At 54.0% G+C, this 21,520-nt stretch overlaps 1 protein-coding gene across 8 annotated transcripts in view; it reads left to right on the forward strand.

The window, feature by feature from the left end:
* KCNAB2 (potassium voltage-gated channel subfamily A regulatory beta subunit 2) overlaps positions 1–21,520 on the forward strand; it is a 158,019-nt gene that overhangs the window by 64,339 nt on the left and 72,160 nt on the right. Inside the window, exon 1 of one of the 8 annotated variants that reach the window (XM_061567987.1) lies at positions 5,226–5,312. The exons of 5 other annotated variants lie outside the window; for them this stretch is intronic. Coding sequence is in view for 2 of the 3 variants with exons in the window: in XM_061567977.1 (XP_061423961.1) it covers positions 7,336–7,346 (11 nt within the window). In the remaining variant the exon portion in view is untranslated. Of the gene's footprint in view, positions 1–5,225; positions 5,313–7,233; positions 7,347–21,520 lie in introns of those variants that run through there. 2 more of the 8 variants (XM_061567977.1, XM_061567978.1) reach the window with 2 other exon arrangements.

Here is a 21,520-nt window from a genome sequence, read left to right on the forward strand (position 1 = left end):
TGTCATAAGTCAGCGGTTCGACAGGCTGACGAAGCGTCCAACCCCCTCGTGGTCCGAGTACGCCCGACACCGCGGCGTACCACGAGGATCTCTCACTCGCCGCGAGTCGCGGACAAATCGTTCGCAGGACCGAAGTTGCCCCTCTCGTTCGTTGACGTGCACAGGCCCGAGAAAGTAGTTGCTCTCTGGTTTTCCCCGCGTCCCCCGACCAAACGCAAACCACGACAACAACAAAAAACGTTTCCCCATGGGAGCAACCCTCCAGAAAAAAAAAAAAACGGCGAAACTGCGCCATCGCAGGTTCTGGGAAAGTAGCGGCGGAGGGTTTTGACGTTGCCGCGCCGCCTGGGAGCTGCCATAGGGCCCCGGCCCCCGTGGGCCTGCGCTGATAATGAGCCTAATGGCCTCCCGTCATCCAGAGTGGGGGGGCAGGGGTGAGGGGGGGTGAGGGAGCTACGTCTGTCAGAGTGCTTCGCGATGGCGAGGCTCCTCGCTCGCATCAAATATTCACGCGCGGCGATTTAGGAACGCGGCCCGCGCAGTCGGGGCCCGCCGCTAATGCACCCGCCAAAGTGGTTGCGGTGTGGCTGATGAGTGGGTATTTGCGTTCGGGTGGGGGGGGGGTATGGTTAGGAGCGGCTGGAACGGTTGAAGCTGGTAAGCAGGGGCTGACCGACCGGTGCTGGAGTGGATGCCTTCAACACAGGCTTCCCTGTGCGGCCTCCCCCCCGGCAAGAAACTTCCCGAAATGGGCTTTGCGAAAAGCTGCTTGTCGATTTTATTAAACGGATGACTTTTTTCGACGTTGGACGTGGCCCCAGGTGGCTTTCGAGAGGTCGGCGCACTGAGCCGGAACTGCTTCAGAAGCCCGGATTTGGAATCTCGGTTTCAGCCGGGCCCCCGTGGTGATTAAACCGGAATTGTCTCGAGGTGTAACGGAAAGGCGGCGCCTTCGGGTTTTCGGCAACGGTCGCCAAAGGCAGCACGCAAAGCCTGGATCCGACAATGAAATTAATAATGGCGATGTGCCGTGTGAGCAAGCCGTTTCACAAGCTGGGGCTGTCGTGAGGAAACCGCGGCCCACCCCGTTGCTGCGTGTGCGGAATAAAGATGCTGCGTATGACTGGATTTCGGGAGGCCGTTGCGAAACGTCTCGCAGCGGGGGTGGGGGGGGTAAACTCGGTCGGCAGAAGAGATCGCCGAAGGGGAAGGTGCGGGGGGGTTTTCATCTCATGACGTTTCCGGCAGCAGATTTGTTACGGCGTTGGGAAAGGCAACCAAGGGGAACCGGCGACGCTTGGACGTAAATGGGTATCATGGCAGTAGTGGACATTGCAGGGGGGTGCCGGGAGGGGGGGGGGGGGATCGTGAATCGGCTGACGGCAGCCGTTGGGTTAGAGCTAAGGTTAGGGATGCGGTGGCGTGTTCTGACCACCAAACCTTCGTAATGAGCCCACTTAGCCTCGTCAAACGTGCAGGGAGCGGCCTCCGGCGAGTGGGGGCTTAGCGTGGCAGCGGGAGCCGCTGTGCCATGCGGGGTTGAGGGGGTTGGTGTCATGGTGGCTCGGGGTTAAGGTCAGCGGTGGGGGTCAAGAGGCCACGGTTGGAGTGGGGGGGGGGAGCTCGCTGGACGGATACTAAAAACAGCCGCCACGCTCGGGACACGCTCGGGACACGCTCGGGAAGACGCCTCGGCTTGGTCGCGGGGAAAGCTTTAGCGCGCGGCCCCCGACGACCGCTGTTGCGCGCCCACGTGTGCAATTTCTGCAACGCTCCTCCAGTTTGGCGTTGGTGGGGGGGGTGGGACGGTGCGGTGGATCGCCGGGCGAGGACGATCCGCACTCTCGCGTCGCTAGTTCGCGTGGAGTCGGCGCGCGTACCGAGGGTCGACGTGTTTTTTGCGTCAGTTGCACCCCAACTCGGAAGGATCTCTCTCTCTCGCAAGGGAGGCGCTGCGGCGATGAATCCACTCGGCAACCAGTGACAGGCAACCAGGCAACACACCACAGGGGTGTATAATGGGCAGGTCTCTCCCCCCCCCCACCCCCCCACCCCCGGACTCGTAGTCGTCGAATAAAGGGTGTGGAACCCTTGAACGGGGGTTGCCACACTATCCGCGACGTTGCGTCAAACGTTCGGTAACGCGCGGTAAATCACCCGTGCCGGCCGACTCGATTAACGCAGAGATGCATTGCCCGCGTGAATTAGGGAGCCAATGGGGGGGATCGCTCTCCCTCCTCCTCACTCTCTCACTCTCCACGCTCCGTCTCGCTCTCCTCGCTCTGTCAGTCTCCAATCCCTAACACCCCCTCTCGCTCTCAAGCCTCCTCCCCACTCTCACGCCCTCTCTAGTTTCCTGCCTACCCTTGCCCCCCCCCCCCAGCTCTCTTCTCTCTAATGGCAGCGTCTTTGTCGTTCGTCCGTGACGAACTCTTGACCTTGACTTGACCTTGACTGAGATGATCCTTGTCATCGTAGCTTCACGTCTAGCACACATCTGCTGGGATGTCGCACGTTGACATCTGATTGTCTTTGGTATTTAGGTGGTGCAGAGACGCACAATATCTCCATGCTCTAATGGGTCTGTATTCATACACACCCACCGTAGAGGCTGTTTTGCGTTAGATCGTGTAAATACAAATGCGTCCTTAAACCCGCCACCACCCAACACAGCCAATTAATAAGGTTCGTCACGTAAACAGAACATGCCAATTAGTTATTGGTATAGCACACCGGTGTATTGGAGATTAAAGCCACAACATTTATGCAATCTAACTCAACAAACCTCTTATCGATTCATATACATGCAAGCCAGTAGTGGAAAGTCCACATTCCTATGGCCGAGGCCTATGCTATCCGTGGGAGAACTTGAGGAACTGTGTAACGACGCATCAGTTAATTGAGTAAATATGGGGCCATCCATTTAGTACGTACGGAAAAATCTATCAAAACTTTACCCCTCCCTGTACGCACTCGTACTTTTTACACACACCCCCCCCAGCTGCCTACGTACGCTTGACGCACCGCCCCCCCCGAATCCTATAGAACGGCCGATATTGAATCCACGCAGAAACGATCAAGGATTAATACTATTCACGTGTTTAAGCAAATAGTCCACCACCGGACTATCTAACTAATTTGAAGGCCAATGTAGAAACATTATTATCGAGGCTTCACCCCCCCCTGCTTCCTATGCGTACGTACATTGTCAGTAGACCCCCCATACGCAAGCGTACGCATTTGGGTTACCCCCGCCTCCCCCCTCCATGCGTACGTACTAAATGGATGGCCCCTATTGACGATTCCTCTTGACGACACGCGCACACAGTCGTGAGGACCAGGGCACAGCGCCTTGACCATTTGCCTCTGTGCCATGAGAATGGCGCGAGTACCACATGTGCCTTTACTGACGACTTCCTGGGCCCTGTTTGGGATCTTCGGGACCTGGCGAGTGGTGATGGTGGTGGCGGCTGTGTGGTCGGAGTGGGACTTTGTTGCTGTGGATGGTGGAAACTGGGGACCCGCTTTGATCCCCCTCTGGGAATCATCGTCGGTGCCGAGATGTTAACTACCTCGTCCGGTATACAGGGTGCGTGGGTTCGACCCTAATGTCCGTATAGTTGGAGTTTGCGTGTGTCTATCCGCTGCGTTCAGAGTATTTGGCTGCTGTAAACGTCCACGTGACGAGCCACTTCGTTGAGCTGTCATTTGTGGCCAGATCGCTTGTGAAAAAAAAGCTATATTGCTCAGTGGACCTTACCTGGTAAAATAACAAAAAAAATATTTTCACTGTCGTTTGTCTCAGTGGTTCGTGCCCACGGGCTCATGCGTTTGGTTGACATTGCATGACCTTTCTCCCACATTGCTATTTCAATCCATGTGTGCGTCTTCCCCTATAACTACTAACGATGATTTCTTATATTGTTAAATCCCTAATATATGACATTAACAATCCAGACATTAACACTGCAGTATATCGATGTCTCGTTGATGTTGTTATTTTTGTCGTGTTTCATGCACAGCTTTTCGATGCAGTTGGATTTCTACGCGAAATAATTGGCCTAATCCTTACGACGCTCAGAAATAATGCGGCAAATGTTTTGTGTGTTTTTTTTGTCGTGGTGGCACCAGCAGTGCCTCTAGCAGTGTGTCTCTTATCAGGGAGTGGCTGCGATGGGGTGGGGTGCTGGGGCGTTGGTGGTGGGGCGATGGGGTGGTGGTGGTGGGGCGATGGGGTGGTGGTGGTGGGGTGATGGTGCAGTGGTGGTTTTGGTACTGGGGTGTTGGTCGGGCAATGTGGTGGTGGCAATGGGGCAGTGGTGGTGGGGCGATATTGGTCGGCCTGGAGTGGGTGCAGCAGTGGGTGTAGCAGGGCGTGCCCTGCGTGCGGGTGGTGTGTCTGGGCTGTGAGGGTGAAAGAGGCCACGGTGAGTGCTGTGATGGGGGGTAAGGGGGGGGTAGTTGGGGGGTGGGGGTGGCTGGGGTCGGCCTGCGTGGCAGCCCAACGCTGCTGCCACTCACTCTGCGGCGTTGGGGAAATCGATTCGGCAAGAGTGACCGCGGCGCTACGGGCGGCGCCGTTTCGGTATTTCTTTTATTTTGACACCCCTACCGCACGGGCGGGTTTCAAGCCTGCGAGCGGAATAGCTGTGGTGGTGGCGGCGGCGGCGGCGGCGGCAGCGACAACAAACGAAGTTGAGAAGTAAAGTTGCGAGTGGAAAGTGAACGGCGGCGTTGCGTTGTTGTAGTTGAGAGATCCTGGCTGAGTGGTGTGGGAGTAGTCGTGGGGGCTCGGGCCGGCATTCCTGTCGCGTGTGATGGAGTGAGCGTTATTGCCGGAGGATTACGTAATCGCACGATCCTCCGGCCGCCTGCCCCCCCTCTGCCCTCTTGACAAAAAAAACAAACAACCGGTCCGGATTCCGTTCCGCGTTCGTCGTCAAGTCCAGGAAGCGCCGCCGTGGGAGACTCTGCCGGGTGTCCAGCCCCCGTGGACGGCGGCAGCGGTTCAGAGAAGCAGTTTTTGTTTGAGTTTTTTTAATTCCTTTCCAGAATATTTTCTGCGGTTTCAGTTCGTTGCGCCATCTGTTCGATTTTCGTTCGTTAGTTGTTGTTTTTTAACCTTTTTTTTTTCATCGTGGGGCCCAGTCGGCGCACCGTGGTTTGGGGTTGATGCAGGTGCGGGACTTTCTGCACAAAATCTGATCTCTCGGTCTCTCTCACCCCGCCTTCGAGGCTCATCTTTTGAGTTTTTTTGCTCGGCTGTCGCCCTCATCGTGGTGGTGGACAACGACTGAACCGCTGAAGACGAGGTGGGTGGGTGGGTGGTCAGGGGTGGTAGCGGCGGTGGGGAAGGGCGCCGGGTGGCGCTCGAATTTTGCCGTCGAGCTCCCGTGCCGTCGCGTCTGCCCGCGGTGCCGCCGTTTGACGCCAATCGTGGCCGCCGCGCCCTGACTTGGCCTGGCTCGGTTGGGTCCCGTGCGGACCGGTGAAGGGGGTGGGGGGGGAGGGGAATTAGTCTTTGCCCCCCTCCTCATCCCCGCTCCTTGACCTGCCCTTAATTTGATGGGCTCGGCCTCCGCCAGCGTGTGGAGCCCGTCGGGAGCGGCACGGCAGCCTCGCCATGACGGCGACGGTGCATCGGCTCGCGCCGTTTCTAGTTCTCACCAGAGTACGCGATCGCGCGGAAGTTTCGACTGCTCTTAAGTCATCGTCCAGGACGGGACGCCACGGCGCGGGTGAGGACGACGTCAACTTTTGAAAAGCGACGGCGATCGCGAGAAGGTGGAAGAGAGGAACGCCGGGACGGCTCCGCCGAGTGAAACGCCGTGGCCGGCGTTGGTATTTCGGCGTCTTGCTGCGCGGAGGGAGGGAGGGAGTGAAGGCAACGGCGAAGGGAAGCGAGCAAGACGCGGCAGTTTATGAAAACTGCCTTACGGAAGCTCCTGTGATTTAGTAGTGGACAGGCGGCTTGTGGAAAAAGACGTTTTTGACGGAAGAACTAAAGAGTATGGATTAGATAGATGATTATATAGCGTTTGAATACAATTTGAACTTAAATTGACGATTTATTAAGCATGTTGTTGAGATGAATTGTCCGTGCTGGAATTGAAATGCGTATAAGATAGTTGAACATGAAGAGCATTAAAATAAAATGAAGATAAATTCCTTAACATTAATAAAAATTCGGGTTTAATAAGGATACGTAAAAAATCTAATCAAAGTCAGGTGATTCGATATTGCATTACAACTATTAACAAGTCATATTTACTTGACAGAACATCACATTTGTGCGTGGTTTAAATGTTTTGATTTAAGGCATTAAATGTGAAACATATCAATCGGACCTTCATGAAATAGAAAAAGCACTCGCATCTCGATTACGCGCTGGAATATAAAATAAACTCAAAGAGAAACTCATTTGACACAATTTGAAAACAAGCCTATGGAAGAAGCGCGCACACACGCAGTTGAATTCATTATTGAATTGCAGACCGATTTGGAGAGTTGTCGTTAACAAACTACAAGACACATTTAAGGAGCAGCAGTGTTTGGAGCGAGTTGCACAGCGGACTCGGGAACGCTCTTGAAATAGTTGTAGCTTAGCGAACGGTGTTGTTCACAAACCATAAGTTTGTCTCAAGACCAACCGCAAGACGGACTCGCAGGACGCAGTCGTTAGCGAGCCACAGGAGGCTGTCGTGAGCAAAGCCACAAGGCGGACTCACGGGATTCACGAACCGCAAGACAGACTCGCACGGACCCTGTCGTTAGCGAGCCGCTGGAGGCTCTCGTTAGCGAGCCACAAGACGGACTAATTGGAGGCTGTCATTAGTGAGCCACAGGATGGACTCGCGGGATTAACGAACCGCGAGACAGACTCGCACGGACCCTGTCGTTAGCGAGCCGCTGGAGGCTCTCGTTAGCAAGCCACAAGACTGACTCGTCGCTGGTGGGAAACTCGGCGCGATGTACACGTGCCGCAGCACGTCGGGCGACCTGTACAGCGGCGCTCGGGGGCGCCTGCACCGCCCACCGTCAGACCACTACGGGCTGGCGCGCCGCGCCGGGCCCGCCGGCGCCTCCTCGGGCCCGCCGAGCCGGGACCCGTCGTTGGGCCTGCGGCGGTGCGGCACGGCGCAGGGCTCCCTGCAGGCCATCGCCGGCGCCGCCAACTCCGTCTCCCCCACTCCGCCGCCGCCGCGGTTGATGCCGCCGCCGCTGGCGGCGGCGGCGCCTGCGACGGCGGCGGCGCCGTCCGCCTCGTCCCTGCGCGGCCGCACGCTCGAGGAGTTTGTGAAAGTGCACGGGCTGGTGGCGCGCCAGCGCACGGGCATGAGCTACCGGTAGGTGCGGCGTGCGTCGCGTGCGTGCGGGTGAGGGGTGAGCGGGGGCGCTACCGAGATGCGGGTGGCGGGCTTGTCGCGCACCTGACGTTAACGTTGTGAGGCTTGCTCGATCCGCTGCTCGTTGAAGGCTCCCCCGCCAAGCTTCTGCCGAGTTACAGTGGCCTTACCGCCGCCCTAGATGGATGGACGGAGCTAATGCAAAGCGGGCTTCTAACCGTAGTTGCAAAGCATTAGTGGAGGTTGATTCAAGGCCGTTCTACCATTCACCTGATGGATGAATGCCCCACCCCATGCCGTGCCAGTCAGCGGGGGGACTATTTGACCATACTGCTCCACGCTGGTCGGTGCGGCCTGTGTGGGTGGGAAGCCCAGGATCCGTTCAGATATCGCTCTTCCACTGGTGTTAAATGTGACTAAGAATATCAAGCTCTTGGGTTGCTGGGTTCGCATCATGCAGTCTGCTAACCCCTGCGCCACAGCTCCACCCAAATTAGTTGCTCTGGAAAAGCCTCACCGAGTCTCAGGACTCCCTTCCAGGAGGGTCCTGGCCGCATACACATTTTGGACAATTCCATTTTGTGAGTGTTTTTGGTTTCACGTGGGAGGAAACGAGAGTACCTGGGAAAAAACTAAATCGTGACAATGATTATGACGATGGTAATGATGTTGGTCATCATTGGCAGTATCGGATATTGGTACCAGCATCATCACCAATATTATCATCGTCATCACAGTCACCAACACTCCTGTCTCTAACCATTATCGCCACTACCATCGCTGTCATTCATGACCGATATCCATTGTCACCGTCGCCATTAAAACCACCACCGTCCATTGGCTTTTGCCATCAACGTCGGCGGTCATGGTTGTCAGCATTGCGTTTCGTCTCTTATCGATGTCGTCGACACCACCATCATTGAGACCGCTTATTCGGGCCGCCACCAACAGTCACGCCGTTGATTAAAACGCACCGCATCGCTCTGCCGACTTACAACGTGATCGATTTCGGGTTGAAATGTCATCGTGCCGCGGCTGGCTTGGGCCCAACATTCACCGTTGTCGACGGGCCCTTTCGAGTTGAAGCGACGCAAAAATTATACGTTGGCTCTCGAATTAAACGGTTGGTTCGTTATTATTATCGTGACAATATTAAGAACGGTGTTCTTGGTTTATCCGAGGAAAGAGTCCTCGTTGAGTCTCGGGGGACGCCTCCTGTCGGGAGGATCCTGCCACGTTGGGACGTTTTGGCCGATTTCATTCGGGAGTCTTTTGGCTTGGTGTGGGGAGGAAACCGGAGGAACCCCCGGAGAAGCCAACCCACGCGTGTGCGAGGTGATAACGTGCAACGCTCCGCACGGATGTATTCCGTTCGCTTGCGGCGCTGCAATCTCCTGGCCACCGTGGGGGAGGGGGGGGAGGGGTTTGAGACTTTTTTTTAAATCTCTGTGATTCGCCAACCCTCGCCTCCGCAGCACTGCTGGATCACAGGTGTTCGCTGCCATTCCCTACTCACAGTCGTCGAATACCCAATCTATTTATAGTTGTTATCCGTGGATCGTTCAGATTCTGGCAAGAAGCTAAAACAAATTCCGATGTGTTATTTTCATAAGTTAACCAGCGGCGTGAACTGGTACACGCCATTTCGGCCAATCGGCAGGTCGCGCATGTGGTGGGGTAAAACCTGGGTACTCCCCGCTCTGGCCAGTGTTTAAGAGTAGGCCAAAATCGCCTCTAATCAGGCGGAGGGGCTCCGTAGGAGCTCCCTCTTAGTCGTTGGAGGCCCCCCCTGCGCCATGAGTGGCGCGAACGAACAATTCCAGGGCTACACCTTTACCTAACAAACCACGAAGCGACAGTTGTGCGTAGCTTTCCTTAGTTTTTTTTTGCTCCGGCAAGCGAAGAGAGGGGGGGGGGGGGGGGGGACAGGGTTGTTCCGGCCTGGAGGTGGCGAGCCACACGGCGCCGTTGGCTTCACCAGCGTGGTGATGAGGAAGTGAAATCCGCTAAACACATTGTCCTGCGGAGGGAGCTGGTAGGAACGTTGGGTTGCTCGGTCAATGGCCAGGGTCAACGGCGGCGTGGTGTATTCCGCAAATATGGCCGACTGTGAGGGCGGGCACAAGCCGGCGTGAGTAGGTTAAACTTTGAGTTTTAGAAGGGCACCACGGGGTGACCAGCCCCTCCCCACCCAGCCCCCTCCCCACCCTCCCCACCCAGCCCCTCCCTGCACGACGAACGGACACAATAATCCCCTGTGGGCTGGTGTAACCAGGAGGTTCCTACCAGTAAAACATATATTTTTTTACTATTTTTAGTTTAGGAGATAAGGCCCACTGAGATATTTAGCTATTTTTCAGAAGTGACCCGGCCACAAGTGATAGCTCAACCGAGTGTCTTGTCGTCACGTGGCATTTTATGACGGCCAAATGCTCTTAAATGCACGTTGATTCTAAATGCGGAGGGGGGAAAAAACCGGATCAAAATCCACACGGCCACGGGCCACGAGAGAAACACGCAGACTCCAAATATACAGCAGCAGGCGTCATGGTTCACGATGGAACCCACGACCTCCTGCATACCGGGCGAGGTAGTTAACATCTCGCCGACGTGGGCGCCCGTAAGTCGCCGCCGGGGCAGTGCGAGAGTTCAGGAATAGCAGCCGGGCGTCGTGAGTTGCCTGTGTTTGGAAATGGGACGTTTCTCCCTGTGTGTGTGTGTGTGCGCGTGGCTCATGCCCACGGTCTCCGTGAGCATAAAAATAACTTGGTGGCTTGCGACGATGAAAACGATGGTCGCTCGTGCATCCGAATTCTGGCGTATCGGCGCACGCGTATCTCTTGTTTTTCTAATGCATTACTCCTATAATTATTTTTAATGATAAGAGTAAATCAATCTTCTTCTTTTGTATGGTATTTTTGGGGATTGCAACGGAGTACAAATTTATGTCGGGATTTGATATCCATTCGACCGCTTCAGGAGGAGCTGCGTGGATGTTTCAGATCAGCCGTTGAATGATCCGATTTGGCAGTCGTTCACGATATGTTTAGCAGAATAATCAATGTTATCATTATATCCACCAGTCTGATGAAGGAATTCCATACGCCATGTTGGTTGCTGCAGTCGTTTAACCATACTTGACGACGGTGGTCGAGAGGCAGGCTGGCGAAGGGAACGCCAAGGGACGGGACTTTAAGATATCACTCGCCACTGATGTTAGCCGGGACCCAGAAAATTAATTTGGTCACCAGGTTCGCGGTGCCGTGCATGGGGACCGCTGTGCCCCACCACTCATAACACATTCCTCCTGCTGCGGAGGGAGCTGGTAGGAACGTTGGGTTGCTCGGTCAATGGCCAGGGTTAACGGCGGCGTGTGAGGGCAGGCACAAGCCGGCGTGAGTAGGTTAAACTTTGAGTTTTATAAGGGCACCACGGGGTGACCAGCCCCTCCCCACCCAGCCCCACCCCTCCCACCCCCCACCCAGCCCCACCCTCCCCACCTAGCCCCTCCCCACCCAGCCCCTCCCGAATCAGCCCCACCCTCCCCACCCAGCCCCACCCTCCCTACCCAGCCCCTCCCCACCCAGCCCCTCCCTCCACGACGGACGGACAGACACAATAATCCCCTGTGGGCTGGTGGAACCAGTGGGTTCCTACCAGTATGAACTTTCTAACATTTGTGCGGCAGAGTCAGCGCGCAGTGGTGACACTTGTGCCTCACGGCGAGAAGGGCCTGGATTCGATTTGGGAGTTTGTGTGCTCTCCCCCTTGTTCTGCGTTGGTTTTCCTCCTGCGTTCTCTTTCCGTAGCTGAAAAAAAAACCCATTTACGATGTAACTGGCATTGCCCATAACATCCCAATGCTGAACAACTCTCCGCACATTGCTCAATTGGGATCACGCACAGCAGCAGCAGCATCGCCCCCTACTGCGAGAACTTTGCAGGACCCTGCTGACTCGGAGTCTTGCGGGGCTCGTTGAGGATTTCCTTAACAAACAAGCGTAAGAATAACAATAATCGTGAACGCTAAAAAGGGCATGAGCACGAGCGAGAGACGACGTGTGCCCGCCCGTTACGCTTCTGTTGCGGTGAATCCTTGTAGTCGGAAAGGCTTTGCGATGAGGAAATGTGAGCGTGCATAGCCAACCGTGCTAATTCGGAGGAGCAGCGCGGTTGGCGATGTACGGTGCGAAAGTAGTTCAACATACACACACGTTGTCGTCGTCGTTGTTGTTGTTCCAAAAGAGCTTACTCTGTGTGATCACCGCGGCGCATGCGCAATCGACTGGACTCGCAAGAGTGCGCCGTAAGAAATATCCACGCTTGCTCATCATAACAGTCGTCGTCGTTGGTGAACTTTACCGTCATGCCTACACTATAACAATGAGGCATTGCCCGTGTTTTATACACGCACGGTGTTGGTTTTCTTCTAGAGGTCAGCGCTATTGACGGACGCCGTTGAGATTTTGTTCATTGCGCCCGCGCGCCACTGCCAACGCAGCAGCAGCGGCATCACCTTTTGTATCGTCAGCAACAGCAGGAACATCTTCATCATCATCTGAATCGATTGTCGGCCTCTCGCTGTGGAGAGTCGACGAGGCTCCACTTGTTTGCCGTGTCTCTCCCTCCCCCCCCCCGCCCCCCACCAGACGCGGCAAACAACGAGGATTTTATTCTTTCGGGGGGGGGGGGGGGGCTCGCTCTAATGCAGTAGAGGGCAGGAAGCGGAGCCCCCCCCCCCCGGGACGCTCGCGGAGTGCACCGCCGATTGATTCCGAGTCCGGCCAGACGGATCGGGTGCCCTAGCCCTCTCCATTGCAGTCGCCTTTCCAGCGCCTTGGGAAAGTGGGGGGGGGGGGGGGGGGGAGAGGGCTCCCCCCACCCTCACCCCCCCCAGGAGAGAGGGGATCGTTTCACCAGTGGGTGGTGGTGGTGGTGATGGTTTGGGGAGGGGCGTTGATGGCTCAACGAGGAGATGGGATTTAAAAAACAAAGGCAGCCCGCCCAGTCGCTTGTGGTTATTTATCCGGTCACCGGCAGCTTGCCTTGGTTTGCTTGGTGTTGATGAAAAAAAAACTGATGATCAGAATACATTTTTTTTTAAATGCAATCCTCACCAGGCCCAATGGTGCAAGTCTTTTTTAAATCTTCCCTATACTTTGCACTCCTATCGTGTTTTTGTATTGTTTGGTGTTGTAACGTCTTGACCCACCCCGAACTGGGCATCGGTCAAATAGAGCTTTGTAACTCTTCGGATTCCTCCTCCGCTATCAATACATATTCTGATTATAATATCCAACCCGCTCAATGTATGTGCTATAAAAAAGGGCCATTGCCCGAAACGTCGCCTATTGTATATTATTTGAGTGTCAATCGACGAAAGCTCTGGGTCTTGTTGTTGCGTGCGTGCGTGCGTTTTGGCTGATTCCACTCGAGCCGAGGCGGCGTCCTCCGAGATCCGCCTTCCACTCACAGGTCACGTGGCGTCACGGGATGGTGATGGCTCGTGGAGGCCAACCGTGAGTGGATAGATCACGGCTGATGACGATCATGTATGTGCGTTGGACTTCTTCAGCACCGCGCCTAGCCAACCATGCTATTCGGACAACTCCTATCGTAGTGATGTTAGGGGCTGCCCTTTCTCTATTTCCACAATGGCGATGGCTTATGGAGGCCTTTATACAGCAGTGGATAAATCATGGCTGATGACAATAGGGGCTGGCCTTTATATATGTCCACAATAAACACAACTATCATTGATGAGAAAAAAAACTCGACTCCCTACGATTAAAAATGAATACCGATTTGCAGCAGAGAACAAAAATCTCCTGTGGGCTAGCGCTCTGGCTGTTGTCCCTTTCCAGTGTTGGGGGGGGTGGAGTGCAGGTAGATTGACGAGCAGATGGTTGGAGATCTCGCTTTTTGATTTCTCTTTGCGCCCATACCATCGCCCACTAGTCAGTGAGCTCATGGTAAGAGTTTGGAATTGAAATCCAAACGTGGATACATCAATTTTAGACTGATGAGATGGGAGAGGTAGGAGAGTGTGGAGGGGGAGTAGAGTGAGATGAGAAGTAGGAGAGTGCATGGAGTGGAGTGAGATGAGTGGGGAGAGGCAGGAGAGTGCATGGAGGAGAGGAGAGTGAGTTAAGAGGGGAGAGGTAGGAGAGTGCGTGGAGGGGAGTAGAGTGAGATGAGGGGGGAGAGAGAGGTAGGAGAGTGCGTGGGGTGGAGTAGAGTGAGATGAGAGGCAGGAGAGTGCGTGGAGGGGAGTAGAGTGAGATGAGAAGTAGGAGAGTGCGTGGAGGGGAGTAGAGTGAGTTGAGAGGGGAGATGCAATAGAGTGAGATGAGGGGGGAGGGGTAGGAGAGTGCGTGGAGGGGAGTAGAGTGAGATGAGAATTAAGAGAGTGCGTGGAGGGGAGTAGAGTGAGATGAGGGGGGAGAGGCAGGAGAGTGCGTGGTGGGGAGTAGAGTGAGTTGAGAGGGGAGAGGCAGTAGAGTGAGATGAGGGGGGAGGGGTAGGCGAGTGCGTGGAGGGGAGTAGAGTGAGATGAGAGGTAGGAGAGTGCGTGGAGGGGAGTAGAGTGAGATAAGAGGGGAGGGGTAGGCGGGGGCGAGTCCATGGAGAGTCTTGAGTGCAGTCTTGGGGTAGGCTTGGGAATTGATTGGGAGCCAGTGGAGGGATCTGAGGGTTTGTGGTGACGTGGTAACGGTGATGTGGGTTTGTATTTGAAGCTGCTGATGCAGCATCATCATCATCATCACAAGGTCACGCTCGGCTTACTCTCCCCAGTGAGAGGGGGTGGTAGACGTGGTGTGGTGGTAAACGTGGTAATGGTGGTGGTAGATGTGGTGGTGATGGGGCCAAGTTGACCTTCTCTATAATGTGACTTCACATTCATAATAGTGAGAGCCACAAACCGTGCCGGGATGTTATCCCATCATTTAGTTTTTGTGCATCTTTGAGCGGCACTGCCGTTGCTAATGCACGCACTAGAAATATGCTGCTTTAACCTGTGAAACAAGGAACACCCCCTCCCGTTGTGATCCACAATCCCGCTTCACTCATCCCACAGGTGCTTTGCCACCGCTGTTTACGACTGCACATCACAGTCTATTGTTATTATGTTTCGTTTTTTATATCCCCGTCGTCGTTTGTGCAAATGGCACCTCTCACGATCGCCGAGGAACCACAGACAAGGCTGGAAGGCACCAGCAGAAGCAGCCAAAGGCGGCAAGCCCGGCGTTAACCAACAAATTTGCCCAAGCTCTGCAGTCCTCGATACATTAAGATGTTTCGGCCAATTGACGAGTGTTTATTCACGTGGGAGGAAACTAGAGCACGGGGTTTCGTCAATCCACCAATCGGAACGGTGACGGCGATACCTCGTCATCAGCACCGCGTACGGATTCACGGTTGCGCTGCCGTACGGCTCTCCGATGCATTTTACAGATGGCGTCGTTCGGCACGATCTCCGACGTTTCTGTCCAAGCACTAGGGGAGCTTCTTCAGGAGCTGGACTGCATCCCTGCAGCCACGAGTGCCTGCTACACAATGTCTGCGTTGTAAAAAATTATAACAATTCTATTCTCGAATTTAATCTTTACCCTCCACTGTGACAAATTCGTCAAGCAGCGGGGGGCGGTGGGGCCTAGGTACTGGGTAGAGTTTGAGAATGAGTAGCGAATCAAATATTTTAGACAAAAAGATACTTGATATTTCCGTTCGCTGTTCCATGGAGATAAAAAAAAACACATCTCGGCAGATTTATTTTTTGTGGTGACTCGGACGAGCGGGGACACAGCGGTGAGCGACCTTTACTCTGAACCTGGCGGCCCAAGTTCACTTCCCATCGCCTTCGCCGAAACAGGCTCGCTCGTGATCACTGGGTTTTTCCATTTAATCATCACCGAGTTTAGCGTAACCCTTGAATCTGTTTGCCCGGTTTACTCTCGCGCAAGTTCCACTTAACACAACTTTACCCTAAAATCTTATTAATCAGATCCACTCTACGCGAGTGTTATCGTGACCCCCGTGTGACGTACAAGACGGACGGGACTGGCTGCCTGACAGAAAGACGGAGCTATTGCGTTAACGCCACTTTCGACCTTCGCTGGAAGTCGTTCCAAAACGCAATAACAAAAAAAATGAATGCCGAATCGACGGTGCGCGGACGCGGTAAATGTTTAATAGGGGCGGGCGAGCAGGCGGCTCTGGCGTCTGTGTCTGCTTCGCGTATAAATAATTAACGTCGCCGCCTCCTGTGAACGTTCATCGGTTTGGCCGCGTTTCACACTGGTGGGAAGTTTCTTTTGGCTCGCGACGACGTTGCACGCTGGAGTCGTGGTTGAGGTCCGCCTTCCGCCGCGAGCTTCCTTTAGATCGACCGACGAAGTCCGCTTGTCCGTTTTTAGGAAAGTAACGGTGCGCTGATTCGTCGTTTTGAAAAATCGATTGTTTCGTCCCAACGCGTGCGTCGAATCGTGCGGGCTGGAATCGATTTGAGTACAATTCGCACAAGCGGTACCGCCGGAACGATCGTTACCGTCGGGACTAACGAGACAGAACGAGACGGAGCAAATGAGATGGAAGGAACCAGACGGAAGGAATAGGACGATCGATAATAATCGAGACGATTAGCGAATTTACATTTTTGAAGAATAACTATGCTCGTAGATGTGCTGTATCGTCACCCGGCTCGGAGGCAGATTTTGATCTTGACCAATGCTCCCTCACGACATATGTTTGGCATAAATGTGACTGCATCTCCACCAGACAGGCCGTGAACCTTGCCCCAACTACCCCCCCCCCCCACCCTAAACCAAAATTTCAAATTTCAAACAAAAGCACTAATGTGGGCTCTCAGCTGCATTAATTCCCGCTTGGCATTACAGGTTCATTTCCAAAGAGGTGCGCTTTGTCTAATGGGACAGGACTCCCACTGTCGCTATTCTAATGCACGCATTATTGATCGTCACGTTCACTTAGTTTTTATCTTTTGCGAAATTTACCCCACCCCTCCCCTCGACTGCGCCATTGGGTGCCAGGTCACGAAGAATCCGTTCGGATCTCTCAGAGAGGGCAGCGTGCCCACCCATCTCTTGTGCTGAAAGGATGGCTCGGGTGGAAGCGGACATCACAGAGCCACATCTGAAATTCCTGCGCAAGTGAACTCTGGTCCACACGCAGGAGGGAGGGGCAGCACTTTCACGCACGCCGTGCCACCGAGAGTAAAGCCCGGTTAAGCGTGACCGGTCAAACCGATGTTTTAAACTCTCAAATTTGGAATTTAGCCCCCATTAAGCACAGCACCCAATTTAATGTGATGGGTAGTTTGTTTATTTTTTACTCGGCTGAGGATCGTAAATCCCCCTGGCGCTCGAACCAAATTTTAATCACAGGCGGATGTAACCAGACTTTGAATCCGGGATCTCCGGAGTGTTGGTTCAGCTTCTCTGACCTCGGAGCCACCCGGCCACCTCCATTTGTACTAAATCGATACTGCATGATGATCGCGATGATGCTGATCATGATGACGGTCATGATGATGATGATGATAGCAATGATCACCTGTTTACCTAGGAAACACTTATTGAGTCCAAATACTCTTTTTAGGAGGCTACCCCATTGGGATTTTTTTTGCCAGCAACAATTACAATGGAGAACCCGCAGGACAACCCATGCAGAAGGGGGGTGGTGGGGGTGGGGGGGGGAGATGCACAGAGAAGGCCACGCAGAATGGCGCCCGTGTCATTTGGAGGAATGACAGCTTTGGAATACGCGAAGTGAATTTCCGAGGAAGTTTCCGCGCACGATCGCATGGAAGGTGGGGGGGGGGGGGGCGGTTACACGCTCGGCGTCCCATCGAAGCCGTCCGGGCCGCCGGTGCCAGATGCCGAGTCCGAACGAGCCACCAGGGGGGAGCCTCGCATCGCTCTCCTCCCGGATTGAAATTCGCCGCGTTCCTTCGTCGTCGGCTCAGTAGACGCCGCTCTCGCCCATTGCCGCCCCGTCGCTCGGTGAGCGCGGGCTGTTACCGGTCACGCAAAGACGGCCGCACCGCATCGCGCGCTTTCCGGTGCACTTCTGCGGCCGTCTGGAACGATCTTCCGATATTAGGAAAGCCACTGGCGCTGTGCACTTTTAAACCGTCTGGGTTGAAAACGAATTTCTCTCGAGCTGATTTTTGTGCTGTAGTTTTGTGTTGTCCTTCCCCCGCACCTCCGATTTTCACGGTCGGCTACGTACGGTGCGAACAAAGTTATGCCTACATGCGCGCACTGCCGTGGGCTTTTACCGGGTCGCACTGCCGTGTGCGCGAAAGAACGAACCAAAAGCGGCAAAGGCGAGATGATGCGCCCTTGGAATCGCGTCGAGAGGCGTTGAGCGTCGACGAGCCGATACGCCGTCACAGAAGGCACGGCCCAACCTCTTGCCACGGTTTTGGCGGCGGGGTGGGGGGGCCCTGTTGCTCTTGAGCCCAGCCATTCTCGGCTCGCCTCGGCGAACGGTAAAAAAAAGGGGGGGGGGTCCAACGCGGATTTGACACTCTCCTGGCGAGGCTTTCCTCGCTTGACCCGCCCCCCCCTCATGTCGACACCGACGTCAACAAAATCTCTCGTCGCCAGCGATCGCGCCACCGCTGCCAGTGGCAACGCTGAAGACAAAACGACGACGACGACGGCGCGCGGCTCCTCGTCCATCACTGTCGCGCGGTGTCCGCCGATGTGAAGAGCGCACGCAACCGTAGTCGCCAGATTAGGAAGCGTTTACACACCCCTTCCCCGCCCGCTCTCCCGTATTCTAAGTCTTGGGTGCGTCTTGTAATCTGTTAGGTCTGTGTGTGTGTGTGGTGCGGTCGTGTAGCGGTTAGCGCTGCGCTACGAACCCGGCGGCACGAGTTCGATTCCCGCTCACGGCCAACACCAGTGACGATTATCTGAACCGGTCATTGGCCTCCCCTAGGTCGACTCAGCCTTAAATGAGTACCTGGTGCAGTGTGTAAACATTGCCACTGGGGAGACAAAGGCGGTCGGGCGTGGTTTGCCACCTACCCCCTCGTGTATCGTGCCGGCCTTAATAGGTGCTCGCTAACAGCACTTGCCCCAACAGTCTGTTATTAAGGGCTATATGGGGGGTCTTTGTGACCATGTTTCTATTTATTTATTGACGCACGGCACAAGTTTGGGAGCAGGGGGATGGGGGGCAATATCAGTGTCTGTTGTCTGTTTATATATTCCAATATAACTGAAATATACGAACAATATGCAGCCAAAAAAGTCGCGATTGATTGGACCGCGACCTTCAAAACACGTTCACAAGGCCCCCTTCGTGTCTGCGCAGAATTTATTTCTGTCGTATTGCGTTTCAGCCGTCCTTGCCTGACCACCCTCCCCCTCCCCCCCCTGAAATCTGCTGAAAGTCGCTGGCTCAGGTCCCCACGAGCGCAGGACAGTTGCCAGGCCCCGCCGCCCTCCGCTGGCACACCACAGTGGCATCTCGAGGTCACCCAAGGCGGCAGCAGCAGCAGCAACATCAAAGAGTTGGTAGCCGGGTGGCTCCGTGGGTCGTGGGCACGAAGCCGGCGACGCCGCTGGGATGCTGCCGGGTTCCAATCCCGGTTTGAGCTGCCCGTCATTAAAGCTCGCCTCACGCTGCCGAGTTGCTAATGATCTCGCTTGGTATACAGGAAGTCGCGTGTTCGATCCCGACCCTGACGATGCCTGCTGTATATTTGGAGTTTGCGGTGTGTGTGTCTCTCTCTCCCCAGTGGTGATGTTTACACACTGAGATGTTGACTACCTTGTCTGGTATACAGGAGGTTGTGGGTTCGATCCCGACCCTGACGCCTGCTGCTGTATATTTGGAGTTTCCGTGTGTCTCTCTCTCCCCGTGATAAGATGTTAACTACCTCGCCTGGTATACAGGAGGTCGTGGATTAGATCCCGACCCTGACGCCTGCTGCTGTATATTTGGAGTTTTCGTGTCTCTCTTTCCCCGTGATAAGATGTTGACTACCTCGCCTGGTATACAGGAGGTCGTGGATTAGATCCCAACCCTGACGCCTGCTGCTGTATATTTGGAGTTTCCGTGTCTCTCTCCCCGTGATGAGATGTTAACTACCTCGCCTGGTATACAGGAGGTCGTGGATTAGATCCCGACCCTGACGCCTGCTGCTGTGTATTTGGAGTTTCCGTGTCTCTCTCTCTCCCCATGATGAGATGTTAACTACCTCGCCTGGTATACAGGAGGTCGTGGATTAGATCCCGACCCTGACGCCTGCTGCTGTATATTTGGAGTTTGCGTGTCTCTCTCTCTCTCTCTCTCTCCCCGTGATGAGATGTTAACTACCTCGCCTGATATACAGGAGGTCGTGGGTACGATCCCAACCCTGACGCCTGCTGCTGTATATTTGAAGTTTTTGTCTTTCTCTCTCTCTCCCCGTGGTCGCGTGGATATTTCCGGTTTTTCCGTCCACATATAGAAACATGCGTTTAAGAGTACTTGGCTGCTATACATTTCCACGTGATAAGCCACGTCGTTCAGCTATCACTTGTGCTTCGGTTGCTTCTAATAAAGCTGTTGTAGAGCTCAATGGGCCTTACCTGGTAAAATAAATCAAATAGCTTTTGTTCACGGTTTAAGTTTAGTTTTTTATGTGATGATCGCAGCCCCCGTCACCAACGACAGTCTGTTGAACGAAACCTCTAACAGACTTGGGGGCAAGTGCTGTTAGTGAGTCGCACCTATGAAGGCCGGGCCGGTACAACACACGAGTAGGTGGGTGGCCAAGCACCACACCATCCAGGAATGCCTCTGTCTCGCCAGTGGTGATGTTTACACACCGCACACCACTAGGGACTCATTTAAGGCAGCGTCGACCTCAAGTTCATTTATTAGGTATAGCCCTGTGAGCCATTCGGCTCTTGAATCGGGTGCAACCACAACAAACATAAAAAAAAATGAACAAAAAACATCTTAAAGTGAATATGTGACTAAGTGCAAACAGAAATCCAAGAAAAGACAGCAAAATATTGCAGAAAAAAATCACCGTACACCAACGCTGTGTGCAAAAATCCCAGTGGGATGCAAGTCAAACAACCAACAACAACGACAAGACAACTTAGATTAAGGCCATCAGTCTAACTCTACTACAACAAACAAACATGGCTAAACCAATATATCTTCTTGTTTCTTTCGGTAAAGTCACGTAGAAGGGAAGTAATAAAATAATAAAAATAAAACATAATAAAACAAGCTTTAAATCGAAATTTAAACCAATATACTTTTCGAAATCACCAAAATAAAGCCATGAAAGCAATTAAACAATGATCATAGGAACTGACGGAATTTTCACAATAAATGGCACAAACAACATGTACTAGGAAAGGTCAAGGACCGGTTCAGAGAATCGTCACTGGCGTTGGTGGCCGTGAACGGGAATCGAGCCCTGGTCACAAGGTTGGTGGCGCAGCGTAGCGCTGACCACGACACTACCGCACACGCGCACACACAATACCCATCGCATTACATTTGGGTTTGACGTAATTTGGATTTTCTAACTGACATTCTTATAAACTGTTGGTTTTAACTGCCCTGCCACAAGCAATCTCTTAGTAGAGTTGTCTGCAGGATTTTTCAGATGCGATGTGTGATGGCTTGAGGAAGAGATTGACAAATGTTTATTTCGTTTGGGCTCTCAAGTCTGGAGAGAACCCCCCCCCCACCCCGAACCCCATCATCCCCAAATTTTTTTTTTTAAATATCGCTCGCTGTGCTCAGAATCAGAACACGTTCCTTCGGAGTGGGCAGGTAGAAACTTGGTTGGACAGCGCATTCGTGCGATCCGTGTCACGCGGCGCAAGCTGCGTGGGGCGGCGCGTCACATGGTGCTGAGCCCGCCCGAAGCGCTCTATGAAATACAAATCGAGGGCGTGGCTATGCACGACAGACAGACAAATAATCCTTGGTGGGCAGTGTGGAACTGTTGTTGCTACCTGTAATGTTTTTTTATTCTGGAGGAATCCGACACCTCTGTGTCCGCATCTCACCGCGGAATCCTGCTGTCCGCAATCGCGGTACCGCCGTGACCTTGCTGGAAAACTTCCCGCATGGTGGGGCGCCCCACGTGTGGAATTGGGGTCAGTGACGCGAGGTCGCGACGAGGACAC

Source organism: Lethenteron reissneri, chromosome 40 (genome assembly GCF_015708825.2).
Source record: "Lethenteron reissneri isolate LAM-NWPU_2019-01 chromosome 40, ASM1570882v1, whole genome shotgun sequence".
NCBI lineage: Eukaryota > Metazoa > Chordata > Hyperoartia > Petromyzontiformes > Petromyzontidae > Lethenteron > Lethenteron reissneri.